General features: G+C 40.9%; 1 protein-coding gene across 1 annotated transcript; it reads right to left on the bottom strand.

Annotated features, from left to right (window-relative positions):
* Positions 1-14,172: 14,172 nt before the first annotated feature.
* LOC114170749 (G-type lectin S-receptor-like serine/threonine-protein kinase At4g27290) lies at positions 14,173-18,685 on the bottom strand. Its single transcript, XM_028056300.2, has 7 exons — positions 17,199-18,685; positions 16,967-17,083; positions 15,536-15,681; positions 15,251-15,458; positions 14,918-15,155; positions 14,685-14,835; positions 14,173-14,588 (listed from the first exon to the last, which is right to left on the bottom strand). Exons 1-7 carry the CDS (start codon positions 18,469-18,471, stop codon positions 14,280-14,282), a joined length of 2,442 nt encoding a protein of 813 aa, XP_027912101.1. The 5' UTR covers positions 18,472-18,685; the 3' UTR covers positions 14,173-14,279.
* Between the last annotated feature and the right edge of the window lie 3,722 nt (positions 18,686-22,407).

The following is a 22,407-nucleotide window of genomic DNA, read 5'->3' as shown; positions in this document are numbered from 1 at the left end:
ACAGGAAATTTTAGAGTGATTGGGTTATTAAATTGAATGTGGTAAGAATAGGTGGGAAGCAGTAGCAATTAACCAAGAGATTAACAACCAATTAGTAAGGATTTAGGGTGAATTTTGAGTCCTTGGAGAGGCTGTGATATATTGAAGGCAGAATAAAAGATAATTGAAATGCTAGCAATTTTATAGGATGGATGAGGTTGTGATATTATGTTAAAGGTCTTGTTAAAATTGAGGAGAACTTAAATGAGTGGATTGATCGGGGTGAGGTACATGTATTTGTTTACATATGATAATTGTAGGTTCGCCTATGTGAGGGTTGAGATTGGGGTTCTTATGCGATCTATGGAAGGGAGTTAAAAAGGTAAACTGGATTAACTGGAGTGTCATAAACCAGAAAAGGGTTGTTCTGGTATAGCGCCTGGCGGTCTACTGATAGCCGCCAGGCGATAGTCTTAACGTGAGAGAGTCTGCACTGAGAGGCGCCTGGCGGCACGGTGTACTCCGCCAGGCGATGACGAGAAAACAGTGGGTCTGGGAGGACGCTGGCGCCTGGCGGTGAGTGAATACCGCCAGGCGGTCTGGAACAGTTTCGCCTGGCGGCGAGTGGGCCGAGCCAGGCGGAGACGCTATTGTTCTTTGCTTCCTGGTGTGTTGTTTGACTGACAATGATGCTTTGCTTGGATCGGGAGATGCTGTGCCATGATCGGGTAGGTTCATGGATGGTGTGACATGTGATGATATGAGCGGGGAGGTTCATATCAAATTACTCTCACGTGGGGATACGAGCGGGGAGGTTTGTATGTTCCGTGCTCACGTTGAGAGATGCCACGTGCGGGGAGGTACGGGGGCTGGTGGATCACATGTGTTGGACTACGGGCGGGTAGGTCTGTAGAGCAGGACTACGAGCGGGGAGGTTCGTAGAGGCAGGACCACAAGCGGGCAGGTTCGTGTGAGCATCAGATTCCCGAGTCCAAGGCTAACCAATTGTATGAATTGAAGACTGTTAAGTCTTGGGGTTAGGGTCTTGGCCAAGATTTATAGATAATGATTAAGATGGGTAAATGATCTATCTTGTGTTTAGATTCTTGTTATTTTATTTTCTCAGCTCACCCTTTCTGTTTGTGTGTGGCGATGATCGTGTAATTCGTTACACGGGAGCAGATGTTGATACAGGTGGTGCTGAGGATGCTCAGATGGCGGAGTGAGGGCAGCATGGGAGTAGTGCTAGGGTTTTGATAAATTGTAATTTATATTTTAAATGCAAATTTTGGGAACTTGTAACCTTTTATGAATTTATTTATGAGTTTTGGCGCGCTATCTTAATAAATTGAAATTTTCCCGCGTTGGGATTTTTATCGAGATGGTTATTAAAGCACTTATTTATTTTAATATTTATTTTTAAGTAATAATCCCTAGGGATGTTACATTTGGTATCAGAGCAAACGTTTTGATGCTTTTGGGGCAAACTGGGGAGTGAGCTGACGTTTGTGTGTGAAATTGATTGATGTGTGTTAGTTGCTAGAATTAATAGAGCATGATTTAATCTTTAGCTGTTTGATTTTAACAGCTGAAATATGTGGCGTGCACAGGCAATGGCAAACAGGAGGCGTAGAAACACTGCCGGAGCTGATGAGATTGCTAACGCAATCCACAGGATGGTGGATGTTATGCAGCCCGTGGCAGCGCCCCCGCGGGCTATGATCCCACCTGTCAGACCAGTGACCATGGAGGACTTCATGCATCACAAACCGACTAAATTCACTGGGAAAGCCACACCGGATGAGGCGGATGCGTGGCTCCGAGAGTGCGAGAAGATATTCAGGGTGATAGAGTGCATAGAGGCGCAGAAGCTAAATTTTGCCACCTTCCTATTAGTAACTGAAGCTGAGTATTGGTGGATGAGTATGCAGCAACAGATGATAAATAGAGCTGAAGATGTGACTTGGGCCAACTTCAGGACGAGGTTCCTGGAGAAATATTTTCCTGACAGCGCTAAACATGAGCGCGAGGCAAAGTTTCTCACCCTGCAGCAGGGAAGCTTGTCTGTGCAGGACTACGTGGAGAGATTTGAGTATCTCTCGAGATTCTACTACCAGACAGTGACGGAGGAGTGGCGCTGTAGAAAGTTTGAGGGCGGCCTCAAGCATGAACTGAGGCGTTTCATCGTGCCACTGAGGGTGCGAGAGTTTCCCATCTTGGTGGAGCAAGCCAAGAGTGTGGAGCAGCTAGAGAAGGGACCTAGCCTGGTTAACCGTACCCAGAGGAACAGTGCTGAAGGCAGAGTCCAGAAGAAGCCCTACAGTAGACCAGCCGCGTCTTCATGGAAACCAAGGTGCTATAACTGCGGGGGTGAACATCTGCAGCGAAATTGTACTAGACCCACCCGCAGCGGAGGCAGTGGCATTGGCACTCGTAAGTGTTATGCTTGTGATCAGCCAGGACACTTTGCCGATAGATGTCCTAATAGGAAGACTGCACCAGCATCACGACCTCAGCCATCTTCTTCCGACAGGCCGAGAGCCGCAGGCCGGGTTTTTGCCATGACCAGCACAGAGGCCACCCGGTCAGGTAACCTGATTCTGGACCAGTGTTTACTTTATGGTAACAGTGTGTTAGTGTTGTTTGATTCAGGAGCTTCGCACTCCTTCATATCCCATGATTGTGTGAAGAAATTGGGGTTGTCCACTCGTGACCTTGGATGCGAGTTGATAGTCTCGACACCCGCATCTGGACAGGTTTCAACAAACGTAGCCTGTGTTGGATGCTTGATGGAGGTGGAGGGCAGACGCTTCAAGGTGAATCTAGTTTGTTTGCCCTTGGAGGGATTGGAGGTCATACTGGGAATGGACTGGCTGTCTATCAACCATGTGGTGCTTGATTGTGGACGGCGCAGAATTGTGTTACCAGAAACAGAAGGGATAGAGTTGGTAACGTCTGGAGAGGCAGTGAAAGAGATGAAGAGAGGGTCGACATGTTTTGTGATAGTGGCCCAAGAAAAGAAAATGAGTATAGAAGAGCAAATCAGTAAGATACCGGTGGTGGACGAATATGCCGATGTATTTCCAGACGAGATACCCGAGTTACCACCCAGCCGGGATATAGATTTCTCAATCGATCTAGTCCCTGGAGCGGGTCCAGTGTCGGCAGCGCCATATAGAATGGCACCGGCTGAATTAGCAGAGTTGAAGAATCAGATAGAAGACCTGCTAGAGAAGAAATTCATCAGACCCAGCGCTTCACCGTGGGGAGCCCCGGTGTTATTAGTGAAGAAGAAAGACGGTAGTTCTCGGCTGTGTGTCGATTATCGTCAGTTGAACAAGTTGACGATAAAGAACAAGTACCCACTGCCTAGAATCGATGACTTACTTGATCAACTCAGAGGGGCAGGAGTATTCTCCAAGATTGATTTGAGGTCTGGCTATCATCAGATCTTAGTCAAGCCGGAGGATGTCCAGAAGACAGCCTTTAGATCGAGATATGGACATTACGAATATGTCGTGATGCCCTTTGGAGTGACAAACGCCCCAACTGTCTTCATGGATTATATGAACCGCATCTTCAGACCATATCTGGACAGATTTGTGGTAGTGTTTATAGATGATATTCTCATCTACTCACGGACTAGAGAGGAGCATGCTGATCACCTGAGAATTGTGCTGGAGGTATTGAGGGAACATCAGCTGTACGGTAAACTGTCCAAATGTGAATTTTGGTTGGACGAGGTGCAGTTTCTGGGGCACGTAATTTCTTCACGGGGTATATAGTGGACCCGAGTAAGATTGAGACAGTGTTGAAATGGGAGAGACCTCAGACTGTAACAGAGGTCAGAAGCTTCTTGGGGTTGGCTGGGTACTACAGGAGGTTCGTGGAAGGGTTTTCTAAAATGGTGAGTCCATTAACTCAACTCACTAGGAAGGATCAACCCTTCTCATGGACTGATAAATGTGAGGAATGTTTCGAAGAGATGAAAAGGAGGTTGACTACCGCTCCGATTTTAATTATTCCAGATACCAGTAAGATGTTTGAGGTATACTGCGATGCATCCTACCAGGGTTTGGGTTGTGTACTAATGCAAGAGAAGAGGCCGGTAGCTTATGCCTCTAGACAGTTAAAGGTGCACGAGAAAAACTACCCTACCCACGATCTGGAGTTAGCTGATGTGGTGTTTGCTCTTAAAACATGGAGACACTATTTGTATGGCTCTCAATTTCAGGTGTTTAGTGATCATAAAAGCCTGAAATATCTGTTCGATCAGAAGGAGTTAAATATGAGACAGCGGCGTTGGATGGAATATCTCAAGGATTATGATTTTGAGTTGCTTTACCACCCTGGTAAAGCTAATGTGGTTGCGAATGCCTTGAGTCGGAAACGGATGCACGTCTCAGCTATGATGGTGAAGGAGCTGGAGCTAATTGAGAAGCTCAGAGATATGAATCTGGGTATGCAGCTGAGTGATGATTGCATCAAATGTGGGGTGCTTACCTTGACTAGTGATGTATTGGGAGTTATCCGAGATCGACAGAAGGATGATACTGAACTTCAGCAATTTGTGAGTTGGATAGGGACTGAGAAGGGGAAAGACTACAGGATTGGGACAGATGGTATCCTGAGGTTCAGAGATCGAGTCTGTGTGCCTGGAGATTGGAGGTTGAGGAAATAGATTCTAGAGGAGGGCCATAAAAGCCGTCTTAGCATACATCCAGGTATGACTAAGATGTATCACGACTTGAAACAGTCTTTCTGGTGGAACGGGATGAAGACCGACATTGCTGACTTCGTGGCATCATGCTTGGTATGTCAGAAGGCCAAGATTGAACACCAGCGACCAGGGGGTACACTTGAGTCATTGGATATTCCTCAATGGAAATGGGACAGTGTAGCTATGGATTTCGTCACTCATTTGCCGAAGTCTGTGAAGGGGCACGACTCAATCTGGGTAATAGTGGACAGGTTGACAAAGTGTGCTCACTTCCTTGCTATCAATCAGAAGTGGTCAATGGACAGATTGGCGGAGTTGTACGTGAGAGAAGTGGTCAGATTGCATGGTGTGCCGGCCAGCATAGTGTCAAATAGAGACCCGAGATTCACATCTCGTTTCTGGCAGTTATTGCAGGCAGCATTGGGGACTCAGTTGAGGATGAGTTCTGCATATCATCCTCAAACTGATGGTCAGTCGGAGCGTACCATTCAGTCCTTGGAGGATCTGTTGAGGGCTTGCGTATTAGATCATATGGGTAGTTGGAGTGAGATGCTTCCCTTAGTGGAATTCACATACAACAACAGTTATCACACCAGCATCGGTATGGCTCCATATGAGGCATTGTATGGGCGGCGGTGTAGGACGCCACTGTGTTGGAATCAGGATGGGGAATCATTGGTGTTGGGTCCTGAGTTTTTACAGCAAACCTCTGAGAAGGTCAGGGCCATCCAGGAGAGAATGAGGGCTACACAGAGCAGACAAAAGTCCTATGCAGACAAGAGGAGACGACCTCTAGAGTTCGAGGCTGGGGATCATGTATTCCTCAGGGTAACGCCGACAGCTGGTATTGGGAGGGCCATCAAATCGAGGAAGTTAACCCCGAGGTTTGTTGGGCCTTATCAGATTCTGAGGAGAATTGGAGTTGCAGCTTATGAGATCGCCCTACCACCACACCTAACGAATCTGCATAACGTGTTCCACGTTTCTCAGTTGAGGAAATATGTTGCAGACCCGTCACACGTACTGGAGTCAGACGATATTCAGATTCGGGAGGATTTGACGGTGAACACTGGGCCAGTACGAATTCTAGATTCACAGGTGAAACAGCTACGGGGGAAGGAAATTAAGACTGTGAAGGTGCTGTGGGATGAGACTACCCAGGAGATGACCTGGGAGATGGAGGATCGCATGAAGCAATCCTACCCGCATCTATTTCCTGGTAAGTCTTATTTTCGAGGACGAAAATCTTAAAAGGTGGGTGTAATGTAAGACCCGGGAAAATTAATAGTTATTTAATTAATTATTTAATTAGGACGGGTAATGAGAATATTCAAAGTAATAAATGTGGAGATCTATGACGTGGAAAGGTACTAGCTCAAGTGGTTGAGAGTACTTTTATTGTGTGTGAGGACTTGGGTTCGAGTCTTATATGTGTCACTTGGATGTTATTTAAATTATGCATTTTTTTGTGTGTATATATTGAATGCGTATGGATGATGATAAATCCTTAAAATTGTGGGAGTCATCATGAAACATGTGTTGGTTGAGTGGTTTGGCCTTGGTTTGGTGTATGCATGAGTGTGGGTTCAAACTTTGTTGAGAACTAAATAGTTTTCTTTTTGCTAAATTTCCTTTGAGCATGAATATGAAAGGATTGGAAAACCTAGCAGATACTAGAGAGGTAATGTGGGGGGAAGCTGAAAATTTATGGGTGATAGCCATTGAATGGCCTTAACCATATTTTTTTAATAAATTTCGTTTTAGTAAAATAGAGAATAATTAGGGTACATTAAGAGTGAGAGAGAAGAGAGAAGGAGAGGAGAAAATCAGTCTGTAAGAGGTGCAAATAGCTCTGAGAGTGAGAAAGAACAATTCTGGTGCGTGAAGGAGGGCCGCGAGAGAAGAATCAGAGTGGTTCTTTTAGCAAAGGGAAAAGGTGTGCAAGGAGAGTGGGAATCTCAATTTGGAGAGCGAATTCCAGGTTAGGGGAGTTGTTTTCTTGCCTTTTGATTGTAATTGAATAACTGCGCGATGCCTTGACTCACAGCATGATCACTACGTCATTTCTGCACTGTTTTATTGAGGTTTCTGGATTTTTCCAGAAACCGCCTGGCGGTTCATCCCGTACCGCCAGGCGGCACATCAGACTGGTGTGCTGTTCTTGTTTTGGCATGGATCGCCTGGCGGCGATGAATTTCTGCCAGGCGGCTCATCAGTGGCGTGTGATTGTTCTTGTTTTTGGTTGAATCGCCTGGCGGCGATGGGTCTCTGCTAGGCGATGCGACGCTGTTGCGCTTGTTTTAATGGGGTTGTTGTGATCCTGTTGTATGGAGATTGTTATGGGTTCTGAAATTATTGTTTGCAGATTGTGTTAGATGCATTGTTGATATGAAACTAACCTGTAGTTGGGGATATGACCAAATTAGGTCGCATTGGGTATAACAAGTTGTGATTTTAGGTTCAAGCACGAGAGGGAATGTGAGTGTGGTTAAATTGTGGATGATAAAAGCTAGGAAGAAATTTAGAGTTTGATCGAGAATAGGAAGTCTAGTATCATAAAGGTATTACTGCAATTTGATGTGCTAGGCAACAAGGATGAGTTTGTTAGATGTATGAAGCCATTCGCGGGTATGGAGGATTCTGTAAATTGGTGGGCACTGTTGTGCCGCCTGGCGGCTCTAGATTCCGACGACCATGTTCAGGACTGTTGGGAAGGCTTGCGAGTTTGTCTGGAGAGAAAGGATCTGTGGATGGATTGTGGCGGAATTGGGTATGAGATGATCATCATAACAGGAAATTTTAGAGTGATTGGGTTATTAAATTGAATGTGGTAAGAATAGGTGGGAAGCAGTAGCAATTAACCAAGAGATTAACAACCAATTAGTAAGGATTTAGGGTGAATTTTGAGTCCTTGGAGAGGCTGTGATATATTGAAGGCAGAATAAAAGATAATTGAAATGCTAGCAATTTTATAGGATGGATGAGGTTGTGATATTATGTTAAAGGTCTTGTTAAAATTGAGGAGAACTTAAATGAGTGGATTGATCGGGGTGAGGTACATGTATTTTTTTACATATGATGATTGTAGGTTCGCCTATGTGAGGGTTGAGATTGGGGTTCTTATGCGATCTATGGAAGGGAGTTAAAAAGGTAAACTGGATTAACTGGAGTGTCATAAACCAGAAAAGGGTTGTTCTGGTATAGCGCCTGGCGGTCTACTGATAGCCGCCAGGCGATAGTCTTAGCGTGAGAGAGTCTGCACTGAGAGGCGCCTAGCGGCACGGTGTACTCCGCCAGGCGATGACGAGAAAACAGTGGGTCTGGGAGGACGCTGGCGCCTGGCGGTGAGTGAATACCGCCAGGCGGTCTGGAACAGTTTCGCCTGGCGGCGAGTGGGCCGAGCCAGGCGGAGACGCTGTTGTTCTTTGCTTCCTGGTGTGTTGTTTGACTGACAATGATGCTTTGCTTGGATCGGGAGATGCTGTGCCATGAGCGGGTAGGTTCATGGATGGTGTGACATGTGATGATATGAGCGGGGAGGTTCATATCAAATTACTCTCATGTGGGGATACGAGCGGGGAGGTTCGTATGTTCCGTGCTCACGTTGAGAGATGCCACGTGCGGGGAGGTACGGGGGCTGGTGGATCACATGTGTTGGACTACGGGCGGGTAGGTCTGTAGAGCAGGACTACGAGCGGGGAGGTTCGTAGAGGCAGGACCACGAACGGGCAGGTTCGTGTGAGCATCAGATTCCCGAGTCCAAGGCTAACCAATTGTATGAATTGAAGACTGTTAAGTCTTGGGGTTAGGGTCTTGGCCAAGATTTATAGATAATGATTAAGATGGGTAAATGATCTATCTTGGGTTTACATTCTTGTTATTTTATTTTCTCAGCTCACCCTTTCTGTTTGTGTGTGGCGATGATCGTGTAATTCGTTACACGGGAGCAGATGTTGATACAGGTGGTGCTGAGGATGCTCAGATGGCGGAGTGAGGGCTAGCATGGGAGTAGTGCTAGGGTTTTGATAAATTGTAATTTATATTTTAAATGCAAATTTTAGGAACTTGTAACCTTTTATGAATTTATTTATGAGTTTTGGCGCGCTATCTTAATAAATTGAAATTTTCCCGCATTGGGATTTTTATGGAGATGGTTATTAAAGCACTTATTTATTTTAATATTTATTTTTAAGTAATAATCCCTAGGGATGTTACACATTCCTCCTTAGGGAGTGGAGTTCTTTCAAGCCTTAACTTGCCTTGGCAAGTGGCGGCATACACCACTCATCTTCAAGGTTGCCATGGCTTCTTCTAGCCTAGCCTTGTAGTGGCGTGAATCCTCCATTCCTCCCATTTCCCTTGCTTTTCATTTTATGTTTCTTTACTCTTCTTGGTTTATATTGTTTCTATTATATGTTTTTCCTTTTGATTTCTTACTCCCCATCAATCCATTCTCCTCCTCTCTAGAACCTTGGAAAGGAACCTTCACATCTAGATAGCTTGCTATCTTAATGTCCAGTGGGGATTTCCTTGGTTTTCTTAATCAACTCACACCATATTCAATAATCTTAAAAAGGAACAAGATAATCCTTCATCAGAAAAAGCCCAAATACGCAATCTCGCCGCCAAACAACGAGCTGCCAGGAAATATAACGCAAACCTGCACCCACGATCGTTTGTCATAGGAGACCTAGTATGGAGAATGGCCAGCAGTGCTAGAAAGAAGGATGGCAAGTTCTCCGCCAATTGGGATGGCCCATACCGCATACGAGAAGACACAGGAGGTGGGGCTTATCGCCTAGAACAACTATCTGGGGAAGAAATCCCCAACACATGGAATGTATCCCACCTCAAGTTCTACTTCAGTTGAACATGCATCATAAGCGGATCAATACTTGTAACCACGGGTGTACTCTTTTTCCTCACTTGGTCTTTTTTCCCTAAGGAGGGTTTTGGCCAAGGAGGTTTTAACGAGGCACCCCTATTTGAATAAATAAAATGAGTGGTTTCCTACTTTATGACTCTATACTATTTACTCGTGGTTAATTCGTTTAAGTTCCCCACCCTTACCACAAGTAAGCGGCCTGGGTCGAACACCCTTTACTCGTGGTTAATTCGTTTAAGTTCCCCACCCTTACCACAAGTAAGCGGCCTGGGTCGAACACCCTTTACTCGTGGTTAATTCGTTTAAGTTCCCCACCCTTACCACAAGTAAGCGGCCTGGGTCGAACACCCTTTACTCGTGGTTAATTTGTTTAAGTTCCCCACCCTTACCACAAGTAAGCGGCCTGGGTCGAACACCCTTTACTCGTGGTTAATTCGTTTAAGTTCCCCACCCTTACCTCAAGTAAGCGGCCTGGGTCGAACACCCTTTACTCGTGGTTAATTCGTTTAAGTTCCCCACCCTTACCACAAGTAAGCGGCCTGGGTCGAACACCCTTTACTCGTGGTTAATTCGTTTAAGTTCCCCACCCTTACCACAAGTAAGCGGCCTGGGTCGAACATCCTTTACTCGTGGTTAATTCGTTTAAGTTTCCCACCCTTACCACAAGTAAAACGATCAGGGTCGAACACCCTCAATAAAAAATCGAATTCACCAAAAATCACATACATCAAAACACCCACTCATGATTATACCATACCGCTAACGCACCACTATCACACAAGTTATTGGCATCCAATAAAGAACATAGCATACACAAAGCATTGATCATATTAAAAGCAAACTAAAGAGTGTATGAAGTATTACAGACATAATGTACGAATTATTACAGACATAGAATCCCAGTTTTCAAATTATAAACAATAAAAGTCCTATGTCGCCTTAGTGACATCACCCTCCACAGCCGGTTCCGCATCCTTCTCCCCCTCTGCCGCCTTGTCCCCAACCTCCTCCCCACCCTCTTCATCCTCCCTCACCAACTTCCCGCCAACTACATCTTTATCAACGTCAAATCTTGAATCCAGGGCATCCACATCCTGATAGAAGAAGGCCAACTGCCGCAACCCCTTCTCGAAACCATTTATATGCTCCTAGATAACGCTGTTTTTCAAATCATCCAACTCCCCAACAGCCCCGTCGTACTTGTCCTTCAAATCCTCATAATCTTCTTCCAGCTCCCCTATACGCTTGTTCAGTTTTTCCTCAGAATCCAAACAGCGCACTCTCCATGACGCCAGCCTCTTCCTCTCAGCTTCCCACCCTTCCTTCTCCTTCACTAGAGCAGCCTTCTCCTCCTCAAGCTTGTCCACCTTACCCTACAACTCCCCCACCTCCTTCACTTCCCTTCTGTAAAGGGACCCTACACGTCGACCCAAGACTAAAGCCTTGCTCCCAAACTCCACCATCGTTCTCACGATATGATCAACCTCCATGTTATCAATAGAGTTCACAACAGTGTCTGGAAGGTTGATCGAGATGTCCTTCCTCACGGATATTTCCGGCAACTCAATCAGCCCGGCCTCCGGCAACCTCTCCCCGCTAGCCGATCCCGCCCCACTAGCCGACCCAAGGATAGCCGCCCTTATTTTCTTCACGTCTTTACCCTTCCCAGGTCGAGGCGGGAGCTCAGCTCTCCTCTTCGTTCCGCCGTGTACATGTACTTCCACAACCGATTCCTGCAAATTTGGAACATCAGCTTTCCCAGCCTCCTTGGCCTTGGCGGCCATCTCCTTCCTCAGTGATTGAAAGAGCGCCAAATTCTTCTTACCAGATTGCGCCATATGCCTTGCAATAACATATCACAACTCGGATCAAAACAACTTAGCATCATTAACACAGCTTAAGTAATAAACAGATACCTTCAATATCTATTATCGGATGCACCGAATTATAAACCCTAACTAGACCCTTAGTGGGCAACTTATCCACAAATCTCAACAATATCCCCACCACCTCCTTCTCTCCAGCCGACAACTCCTCCACTCCCATGTCTTTGTAACGAGAAGGATTGTTGGTCCAACTAAAAGGGAACTTGGTACTCCCATCCGCATTCAGAAAATGCGGCTCACCTCCCTCCTTCACTACGACCTTGAAGTACCCGTCTTTGAAGTGCTTGAAAGATTGGGAGAATGCATCCAACCTGCTGATGCTAGGACGACTGATTAAAGAAAGCCAAGTAGCCGGCCTTCGGGGTCTGGTGTCATAAAAATACAAGAATGCATGGGGGGTAGGCTCCAAGTACAAAGACTCGCACAGAATGCGGAAGGCCTGTAAGTAAGCCCAACTATCAAGGTGTAGCTGAGTAGGCGCCACATTTAACGCCTATAACACGCCCATAGTGAAGTCGTCAAAGGGTAGTCGTACGTGAAGCTGAGAAAAATGGCACATATACATATAAAAGAACTTCTCAGTAGCCCCTTCCTGCCCGTGGCATACCCGGTCGACGGCGCTCACCCTCTCCAGCGATATGATATCTCCGCTGATCCCCCTAGACATGACGGGTGTACAGTTTAGCCAAGAATTTAACAGGCGAGACCACCTAAACAATGATGACTGGTCACGAACATCAGCAGCGACCCATCCATAGCCGACTTTGGCCGGCCAGTTACTCTCCTCCAACTCCTCAGGAGGATCCTCTCGAACTTCCTTCACCACCTCCATTGGCATCCCGCTTGTAACGACTCCGGAACTCGTACCCTCTCCGCCAAGTCGTTCATCCTTACTCCTATCTGACTCAGTATTTTCACTACTACTAGACGAAGACACGCTACTACTACTGGACATACCTGATTTCGTTTTTTACGGGAGGATGTCGGTCGAAATAGAGGACAAGTTGGACACTTTTACGCGCACAAGGTCTGTCAATTCAGAAATCACATATGAAACAGGTAACCTCCTACCAAGTTGCAAACACACATTTATAGCCTGTGATCCCAAACGACGAACCTCTTCCTGCCAAAACCATGTCACAAATCAATCGACACCATCATTATGAAAAAACCCACTCCGAAATGACGGCGCCAAAACTTTTTCGATATGACCAACTGACACCCTTTCACCTACCTTCTGACAGTTGCAAAATTATAAGCCTTAACACTGTTCACCACACTTAAAGGTTGGGGGACGTATCACACCTAGCCGTTCCCGCTAGCCTACCAACACATATCATCCTTGACCGACAACCCATATCGGACAAGGCTGGGGGACTGGTGTACTGTATCTAGCCGGAATCAACCAAGTAAAAGTGGTGTATATCGAGACTACCTAATATTCGGACATCACCAATATAGGCCACCTAGCCAAGTAGTCGGTCAAGGCCGACTACCCGAACACACCTGCTAAGTTCTCCAAAAAGCTAAGGGGACCCCCGCATTCAATAGGCCTCTAGGGCCTGGGTTGGGGCCCAGGCCCACTCATGGCCCAAACTGGGGCCCAGGTCAAGACCCAGCCCATGTAATGGTCAAACGTCATTAATGTTCTATAAATACACGTGGACCCCATCATTTAAAGGTACGCATTCATTAATCATTGATTTGACTCTCTGAGAGCTTTGACTTACTTAAGCTTCGGAGATTCTTCTGCAGGTAACCCCTCCCGGGTCCAAGCTGACATGTATCGACCGGAAGAGGCCAACTGAAGAGATAGCGGACTACATGGTAAGGTGACGCTTGTGCCTAACTTATCTTATTTGTCCTTCTGCAGGAACATAACCCTTTCTGGGTTCAAACTGACATATATCAACCGGGAAGAGGCCAACTAAGAAAATAACGGAATACACGGTAAGATGACGCTCGTGCCTGATTCATCTTATTTGTTCTCTACAGGAATAGGAACAGACCCCGTAACGAAAAAATGTGGGTTACTATCACCGACCTGGACGCTTAAAAAATCCACTGGGTGCGAACGATAACCCCTCCTCATAATATGCAGCTGTTGCCACGCCCCCTAACTGCGCCTCCCAATCACTCTTCGTCGAAGAGAACGGAGCAGTTACGCTGTGTCGTTGTCAATAAGCTATAGCGTGAAGGAAGCTCGTCGCGCACTCTCTAGCTCAAGCCTCGACGCTCGTCAAAAGCAGTCTCCTCGCCGAAGCAGTTCGCGTCATTGCAGGACCTCGCCTCGTCGCAGTTGGTGGCGTCGTCAAAGCAGTTGCCCCTGTAAGAGTCTCGCTCTTCTCTCGCCCTCTCACTGCAACAGGGGATGAAATCGCATGCTAGAGGAAACGGGGAAAAAGTGGAGGGTGACTCTCGGGAGGGTGAAAGTTAAAGGGAAAAGTGAAATTTGAGTTTTTCCCCTATAGCTTAACCTGATTTGATTGGTTTGCATCAGCCAAACCGATGGTACGCTTAAATTAATAATTTCTTGATCGAGCGAATAGATAATTTTGGTTTCTAAATAAATTTTTTGTCACCAATAATTTAGCGTGTGTCTGGCCGATGCTTTTTGCATTCTATACTCACGCCTATAAATCACAATATGATTGAGTTTTTAAATCTAGTTTTTGTTTTTGTGGTTTGAGTTAAAAAACCGATTTATATGGTAGAAAGAGTCCGATAACCCGGGTATGGGTGGGAAACAGTGTGATAAAAGTTCTTACAAATATCCTCCTATATCTATATCTAAGTAATGTTTCATGAGTCATCGAGGCTCTAACACGGTAATGGTCACTTCGTTGGTTGAACTTGTGTCTTTCGTAGGTGAGCCTAAATCTTTTTCAGGTAACACACTTCTCGAAATGAAACCAGGCTCTCTTGGCCCAGCCAATTCAATGTGACTCTCCAACATTAAAATCACAGACATCATTGTAGGCCTATCATCTGGGTACTGTTGCACACACAAAAGACCGACATGGAGACAACGCAGTACTTCAGATATAACGCACGATGGTGTGTTCATGTTTGAGGCAATCAAATCTATTGCCTTGCCCGCTTTCCATAATGTCCATGACTGTTTTATAGTAATAAAAGCATTAGAAAATAAATAAATATTTGTTAAATTTCAGCAAAACGTACACGTAAAATAAAAATATATTCAAGCCCTTACATGAGCAACAAGGTTAAGACTCTTATCTGTGTGATAAAGTCCTCTGTTTCTCTTCCCAGAGACAATCTCCAACACCAGAATGCCAAAGCTAAATACGTCAGATTTTTCAGAAAATAATCCATCAACTGCATATTCTGGCGCCATATACCCACTGCAAGAGATTGTTTCATGCATCAAGAACAATAGATATTTGTGAAGACGGAAAAAATGGTTCAGGATAAACACACACTGACCAGGTCCCTACTACTCTACTTGTGCTTCCCTCAAATTGGTCTACTCCAAAAGATCTTGACACACCAAAGTCTGATATTTTCGGATTCAACGTTTTATCGAGTAAGATGTTACTAGCTTTGAGATCTCTGTGGATGATCCTCAGTGGGGAATCTTGATGAAGGTACATAAGGCCCCTTGCAATTCCGCAAATTATTTGGAACCGTTGAGGCCATTCCAAAGATTTACTTCTTTTCTCATCTGTTTTATTTAGGAAAGAATTTTATTCAGTGTTGAGTATTCACTTCAGTATATTTCACAAATGTCATTAGCAACCCAATTTATGCTTTTCTTACCAAAAATAAGGGAGTCTAGGCTGCCATTTTCCATGTACTGATAAATGAGCATTCTTTCTTGTCCTTGAATGCAGCAACCAAGAAGTTTAATAAGATTCCGATGCTGAAGCTTTGCAGTCAAGTTTACTTCATTGATGAACTCTGTGACACCTTGCCATGAGCTTCTTGATAGAGTCTTTACAGCAATTTCTTTCCCGTCGATTATTCCCTGCATAGTCATGGTCATGAGTAGACACTTTGGAATAATATTTTCTTTGATTGTAGTGACGATTAACGAATGGTTACCTTGTATACATGTCCAAAACCACCTTCTCCTATCATATTCTCTTTGGAGAAGTTATTAGTTGCCTTTGCAATCGTTACTAGATCAAATAATTGGACATCCAGATCATCCACATGTCTTTTACTTATATCTTCTGTGAATGAATTTACTACACATAAGAGAAAGTATATTATAGCAGATAAAGGGAAAACAATTAGCTTCTAAAACAATCACAAATATCTAAGGGATTTGTCAAATACTCTCATCTTATACATCACTACTATTACAAGAAAATGAATCATTAACAATCAATTTTAGTAATCCAAAGTTGTTAATCACTATAATAACTAATTTAGATACTAATTTACAAAATAAATAATTATTGGTTACTAAAATAATTACTATTATAAATAAGAAATTATAATTGATTGTCAAATTCATCACTAATTAATTAAAGACTAATTTAAAAATCAATTTATTTGGTCGCAAAAATCTTGGTAGTTAATATTTAATGATCAATTTACTTTGATAGCTAAAATTTAGAAACCAATTTAAAGACCAATTATAATTTTTTATTCACAATAATAACTATTTTATTAACCAATAATTTTTTATTTTGTAAATTGATATCTAAATTGGTCAATATAATAACTAATAACTTTTAATTACTAAAATTAGTTGTTAATGAGATATTCTCTTATAATGTATCTTTGAACTATAAATATTTTAAATGAAAATAACTAATAAGGCATACGATTAGAAGCTTTTCACTCTATACTTTACTATAACATCTCATGAAAATTTGAGTTGTTCTACACCTTTGTGTGAACATCAACAAGTTGTTGCGATGAAACATAGCGTATGCACATATATCTTCATGCAACTGTAGTACAGAATTTTGGTTTGGTCTTCTGGTTCTTATTCATTTATGATGTAATTCAATACTTTTTTGTATATATTCAAATCAATACAAAATATTATCTGCTAATAAAAAATTCATTATTTTTGACATATTGTTTGTTTTGGCAGTAGTTAGAGGCACAAAATTTTGTCCGTACATTTTTTATTGAATAAGAGAGGATGACATTGGTGTGAGACTATTTTATCTACAAGCCAAGAGTAAAGGATAAACTGGAGTTTGATTTGTTTCTTAGTTCTCTATCCAAAAATATTATATTTTAAGATGAAGTCTATGATACGGTACATTCTCATGAAGCTAAAACCATTGCACTATATATTTATTTCCTCATGATTATATATATGGAGGCCAGTTTACTGATGATTGTAACATGTGGGGTACAAGAGTTAATAAAGTCAATTCTAATATATAAATGAACCTTACATGATCACTTATCTAAATAAATGCCATGTTGTGAAGGAATAGTTAGTTGACTATTATCCAAGTAACCGTAGAGAGTAAGGGAAGTCGATCATATGGTAAACACTTTACTTACCAGCTTTGTTCTTCTGGAGCCTGAAAATAATATACGTACTTAGAAGAATAAGAACCCCACAAATTGCACCAACGGTTGAAGCAACTATCGTTCGTGTGTTGTTGCTTGGCCCAGGTTCTTGAGGGTTGGAATTGATTATAAAAACAAAACAGTTATGTCTAAAGTGATAGTAACATTTTTCAGTTTTCAAAATTGGAATCGAAATTATAAGATCAAAGTTGACTCTGCTTACCTGCCTCCGAAGCATTCATCCTGATATACAGATCTTGCCCACCAGTTTCAATCTGTTTCATGTCAATGAGATCTCCAAACCACAAGACACAACCACTACCTCCATTTCTTATATCTGAATTAGTATAGGCCATGCAAGAACAATCACTCAAACATTTCACTCTGCATTCCTTCAGGCCAATACTCTTATTCAACCAAGTAACTGTGGTGGCTGGAACTTTCAGCCCTTCAAATAGGACAAACGTATCATGGCTGCAATTCAACGCTTTATTGCGCTCACATCCTTCACTCCAATCCGATGAGTACCAATTTTGTTGTGATTTTGGACTGAAACCTTTCAAACATTTGCAAGGTTGTGATTGAGTTCGTACACATAATCCGTTAGGTCCACAGGAGTCATAATTGTCGCAAAACTCTTTCGGGTACGTTCTGTATGGTTTCCATGTTTTGTCATCATCCACCCACACATAACGAACAATAGTACCTGATTGGTTTGTAACAGTTCTGGAAGGGACGGAATCATTGACGAGGGTATAGGTGTAGTAAATCTCCTCTTCATTGCTGACAAAACTCAAACCAAAAATGGTGTTATTCAGTAGATCTGGCATTCCACTGAAATATTCGCCATTCCAAGGTCCATACCTCAGCAACTTTTGTGTACCCCTCATCATGTAAACCTCAGGATAGCTATATAGTTTCAAAACACGAGACACATCACCTGGGGATGGATCATCTGGACTCTTCCATGAAGTATATTTCCGTTCCAAACCAGTTCGGAGGTCCCATCCTAACTTCATCCCTGGCAAGAGTGTATCAGATGGATAATCAAAGCTTTGCCACAAATACTCTTCTGGGTTCGTTTCCCCCTCGTTTCTGATCACAAGATTGCCACTGTCCAACATTTCTACAACCGGATTCTGTGCTTGTTTGTGAGAGTTGTTGGTGTGCCAAACCAGAGAACCATTTTGGGTGAGAACAAGATTGCCTGTGGTGTTCACTGTTAAAATTCCTGAGGAATCATTGATGGGGTTGGCCCCATTAGCTACCCAAACATACGTCTTAACTGGGATATTCTTGTACCAAATTCCCAAGTAACGTTTCTGGGAACTACCAGGGCTGAAGAACCCAACTTCAAACTTCCCACCTTTTGATACCAAAGTATTCCCATCACTCAGAGACTGGACCACGTTGATTGAATCATTTGCTCCTGAAATTTCTAGTGGGAAAACAAGTATGCATGCAAATATAATCACGAAAGCATGGATAATACCCATATTGTATCACAGCTTTTGTGGAACTCTGCTGTTGTTTAATGAAAATATATGGACTAAGCAGAAGAATGACTAGTAAATTCTGCGAACCTCAGTCTCTAACGTATACTTTGGTTCTTCATTCAAACTAACTTGATTTTCAAGTCAACAACGTAGCCTGTTGTGATCCTTAATTATACGTTGTTTCGAGAATCTTTTATGGATCTAATATTAGTGTCCCTTATTTACTTATGGTCGGTAAACAAAAAGATAAGATTGTTTGAGTTTTTGCTTAGATCAGAAAGCTTACTTTATGCTTATATTGTTTAGTTGTTTTTGTGGGCGAAGTTGACGTGACTGCTTCAACGTTTGATTATTCAAGTTGAACTTCTAGAGGTACGTAAGATGTGAGTCGGATTGAATTGGACATGAAGTGTGTACGTATATAAAAAAAAAAAAATCTGTTAAAACTTATATAACTAATTAAATCTTTTTACTTTAGATAATTAATGCTCAACACTTTGTTCCAAATATCCAGAGTTCACTCAAAACATAAGAACATTCTAATTATTAAACAGATATTTAGTAAGTCATATATCAACATTAATTTTAGTTTCTATACACTTACAATATTAATAGTTTCTACTCGCTTTTATTTTCCTTTTCATCTTGTCTTTTTTAGAAATTGAGCAAAAATATTTTTTGTTATAATACTATAATTGATAAAAAAAATAATTAATATGACTTTGAATTTCGTAAAAAACAAATAGAAAACAAAATTTTCAAATATTTAACAAGAAAAGGAGAAAGCAATAATTAAGATAATTGGATATAATAAATAATATGTTGGTCAAAATTTTATGTAACTAACACATTAGACTTTATCAATGTGTCAATTTCTGAGTTGGCCAATGACGTTTTCTTCCTTGTGCGATTTTTCTTATTATGCATATGTAAGCGACCTGTAACATGCCTTTCATATATGTAATAACAACTGACTAGTTAAAAGTTCATTTGAATCTATAATATAACGAGTATTTTTCTTATAACTTTTTATCAGTTATAGACAAAGTATTAAATAAAAATAGAGTATAAAACTACATTTGAAACTCATTATGTAAATAAAAAACCAAAGTAAGTATAAAGATATAAAAATAAAAGTATAACATAATTATAAGGTTAAATTACTCTTTTGGTTCTTCTATTTGTCAAGTAATATCAATTTGGTTCTCAAGTTTTTTTTTTGTCTCAATTTAGTCCTCATTTTCTTAAAAATGATTCAATTTAGTCTTTACCGTTAGTTTGACCAGACGGTATTAAAGTCAACATCACATGTCAATTTTTGGTTTTTTTTTTTAATTTTTATAATTTTTTATAATTTATTTTTATAATTTTTATAATTTTTTACACATGTCACTTCACAATTGTGTCATGTGTCAAAATGATTCAATTTGATCCATATATTTGTTTTTAGTTTCAATATTTAGTCTCAATTTTTGTAAAAATCAAGCAATATTGTCCCTCCTTAAATTGACACTCAATTTACTTTTTTATAAATCTTATGGTGATATTCTTACTAAAATTAACGTTTGTATTAAATATTTCTAGAAATATTTTAAATTAACTTTAAATTCTATGCAAAACATTAGACTTTGGTTTTGTTTTAAATTTGAAATTTAGTTCCTAAACTTTTATGTGACAAGTTACTTGATTTTTAGTCTTCACTAAGTTTGTATAATATGTTACACTTGATGTCTTTATATATCATAACAAAATTGTTAAGTATTGAAATTAAGTTTGGAATTTAACTTTGTTTAATAATAAAACTAAAAAAAAAGCTTGTCTAAAAATATTTCTACAAATATTTAATAAAAATGTCAATTTTACTAAGAATATCATCATAAGATTTATACAAAAACTAAATTGAGTTTCAATTTAAGGAGGGATAATATTGCTCCATTTTTATAAAAATTAGGACTAAATTGAAACTAAAAACAAATATAGGAACCAAATTAAATCATTTTGACACGTAGCATAATTGCAGAGTGACACGTGTAAAAAATAAAAAAATTAAAAAAAACTAGAAATTGACATATGGTGTTGACTTTAACACCATTTGGTCAAAATTAATGGCAAGGACCAAATTGAATCATTTTTAAGAAAATGAGGACTAAATTGAGACAAAAAAACCTGAAGACAAATTGATATTACTGGACAAATAGAAGGATCAAAAGAGTAATTTAACCTAATTATAATTGTACATATAATTATCAATGGTCACTTGGATCACATTATTCCGGCAATATATAAAGCAACTTGTCATATACATTTAAAACGGACCAAATTGTCGAATTAGATATACTAACCTAACATACATTAAGATTACTTGAATAGTTTACTAAGATTTATTTGTGTAAGAGTACATTCAAATATTATAAACAGGTTAATATTATGTTTAGTTATATTTTTTTTAAATATCTTTATATATATATATATATATATTAAAAATTATATATACATTTAAATGGTTTGTTGTTACACAAATGCAGTTTTTTTTTAACTCATGTTATAGATCTCAGTTATCACTTAACCGAAACATAAAATGGTGCAGTTGCATTTTTGCAATTTTCTTCAACTTTTGTGTCTCGGTTCAGCATATACTTGAAGCAGAAAACACATTTATGCTTCGGTTCTTAGAAAATTGGTGCCAAAAAGGCTTATATGCCTTAGTTATGTAGACTTGAAGCCTAAAAGTTGGCCAATATTTAAAAAATGCTACTAGACAGTGATGTTTGGCCTTGGATGAAATTGGGCTGGCGCCAAAAAATGTTTTTTGTCTCGGTTAAAAATTGAACCAAGGCCATAAGGTATGTTAGGGTTTAAAAACACGAATCACTTTTCTTCTTCTTCTTCCTCGTGCATGCATTCTCTCTTTCAGCCACCCACAACCGTTGTTGTTGCGCTCTGGCCACTCACGCCACCAGGTCTACCGCTTCATCCACGTCGCAATTCATGAGCTCTTCCTTTTCCGACGAGCAATCTACGAACTATGAACGCTGCTACTGATGCGGCGAGCCACTACGATGTGTCCTTCCCTACCTCCAGCCAACGTCACGCCGCCACGTTCTCCCTAGGGGTTAGTTGAAAACGTGAAAAATGAAGTGTTCCCCTTTATTTTATTTTATTTTTTTTTGCATTTTGTGTAATGTTTTTTACGATTTGTGTTATTGTTGTACGTTTTGTTGATGTTTTTTTATTGTTTTTGCTTTTTATTTCTGCTAATTTTTTATTGTCTCTTGTGTTTTTTATTGTCTCTTGTAGCTCTCGAAAACATGGGTACCATTGTCATTTGCTTTTCACACTCCTAGGTTCCTAATTCTAATATTTTCCTATGATTTTGTAGTCTGTTACGTATTAGTTTTAAGTTATATATATGTGGTTAATTATTTGCTTAAATATATGGTTTGATATTCTTATAATGTGAGTTAGCTTTAGTTTCTCGTTTGAGATTCAATATGAAAATTATGTATTGTTCCTGAGTTTTATTTTCGAAGAAGTAGAAGATTAGATTAATTCACCACATATCAATGTTGAGTATGAGAAAGGAGTAATAGAATTTATACAATTTATGCAACGTTATAAGGGTAGAAGTGATGATGAGGGGAAGTTTAGATGCCCTTGTGTCAACTATTTGAATGGGAGAAAGTTGAATGCAACTTAAGTTAAGAAACATCTTATTTGTGATGGTTTCCTTAGAAGTTATACAATATGGACATGGCACAACTAATTAATAGAATTTCAAACTATTTTTCGAACTTAATATGTTGTCAATTCCATCATGGAAGAGCGATGGGAAAAATGAGTGGAAGAAGACAATATGGAGGACATGATACAAGATGTTGGCGCAGAAGCTTTTGCACAAACGCATGTGTATGAGACGATATCTGCTGATACAAAAAC

Source organism: Vigna unguiculata, chromosome 11 (assembly GCF_037176805.1).
Source record: "Vigna unguiculata cultivar grain cowpea cultivar isolate G323 ecotype 2 chromosome 11, ASM3717680v1, whole genome shotgun sequence".
Classification (NCBI taxonomy): Eukaryota; Viridiplantae; Streptophyta; class Magnoliopsida; order Fabales; family Fabaceae; genus Vigna; species Vigna unguiculata.
The sequence above is the reverse complement of the archived record's forward strand: the minus strand, read 5'-3'. Positions and strand labels throughout refer to the sequence as shown.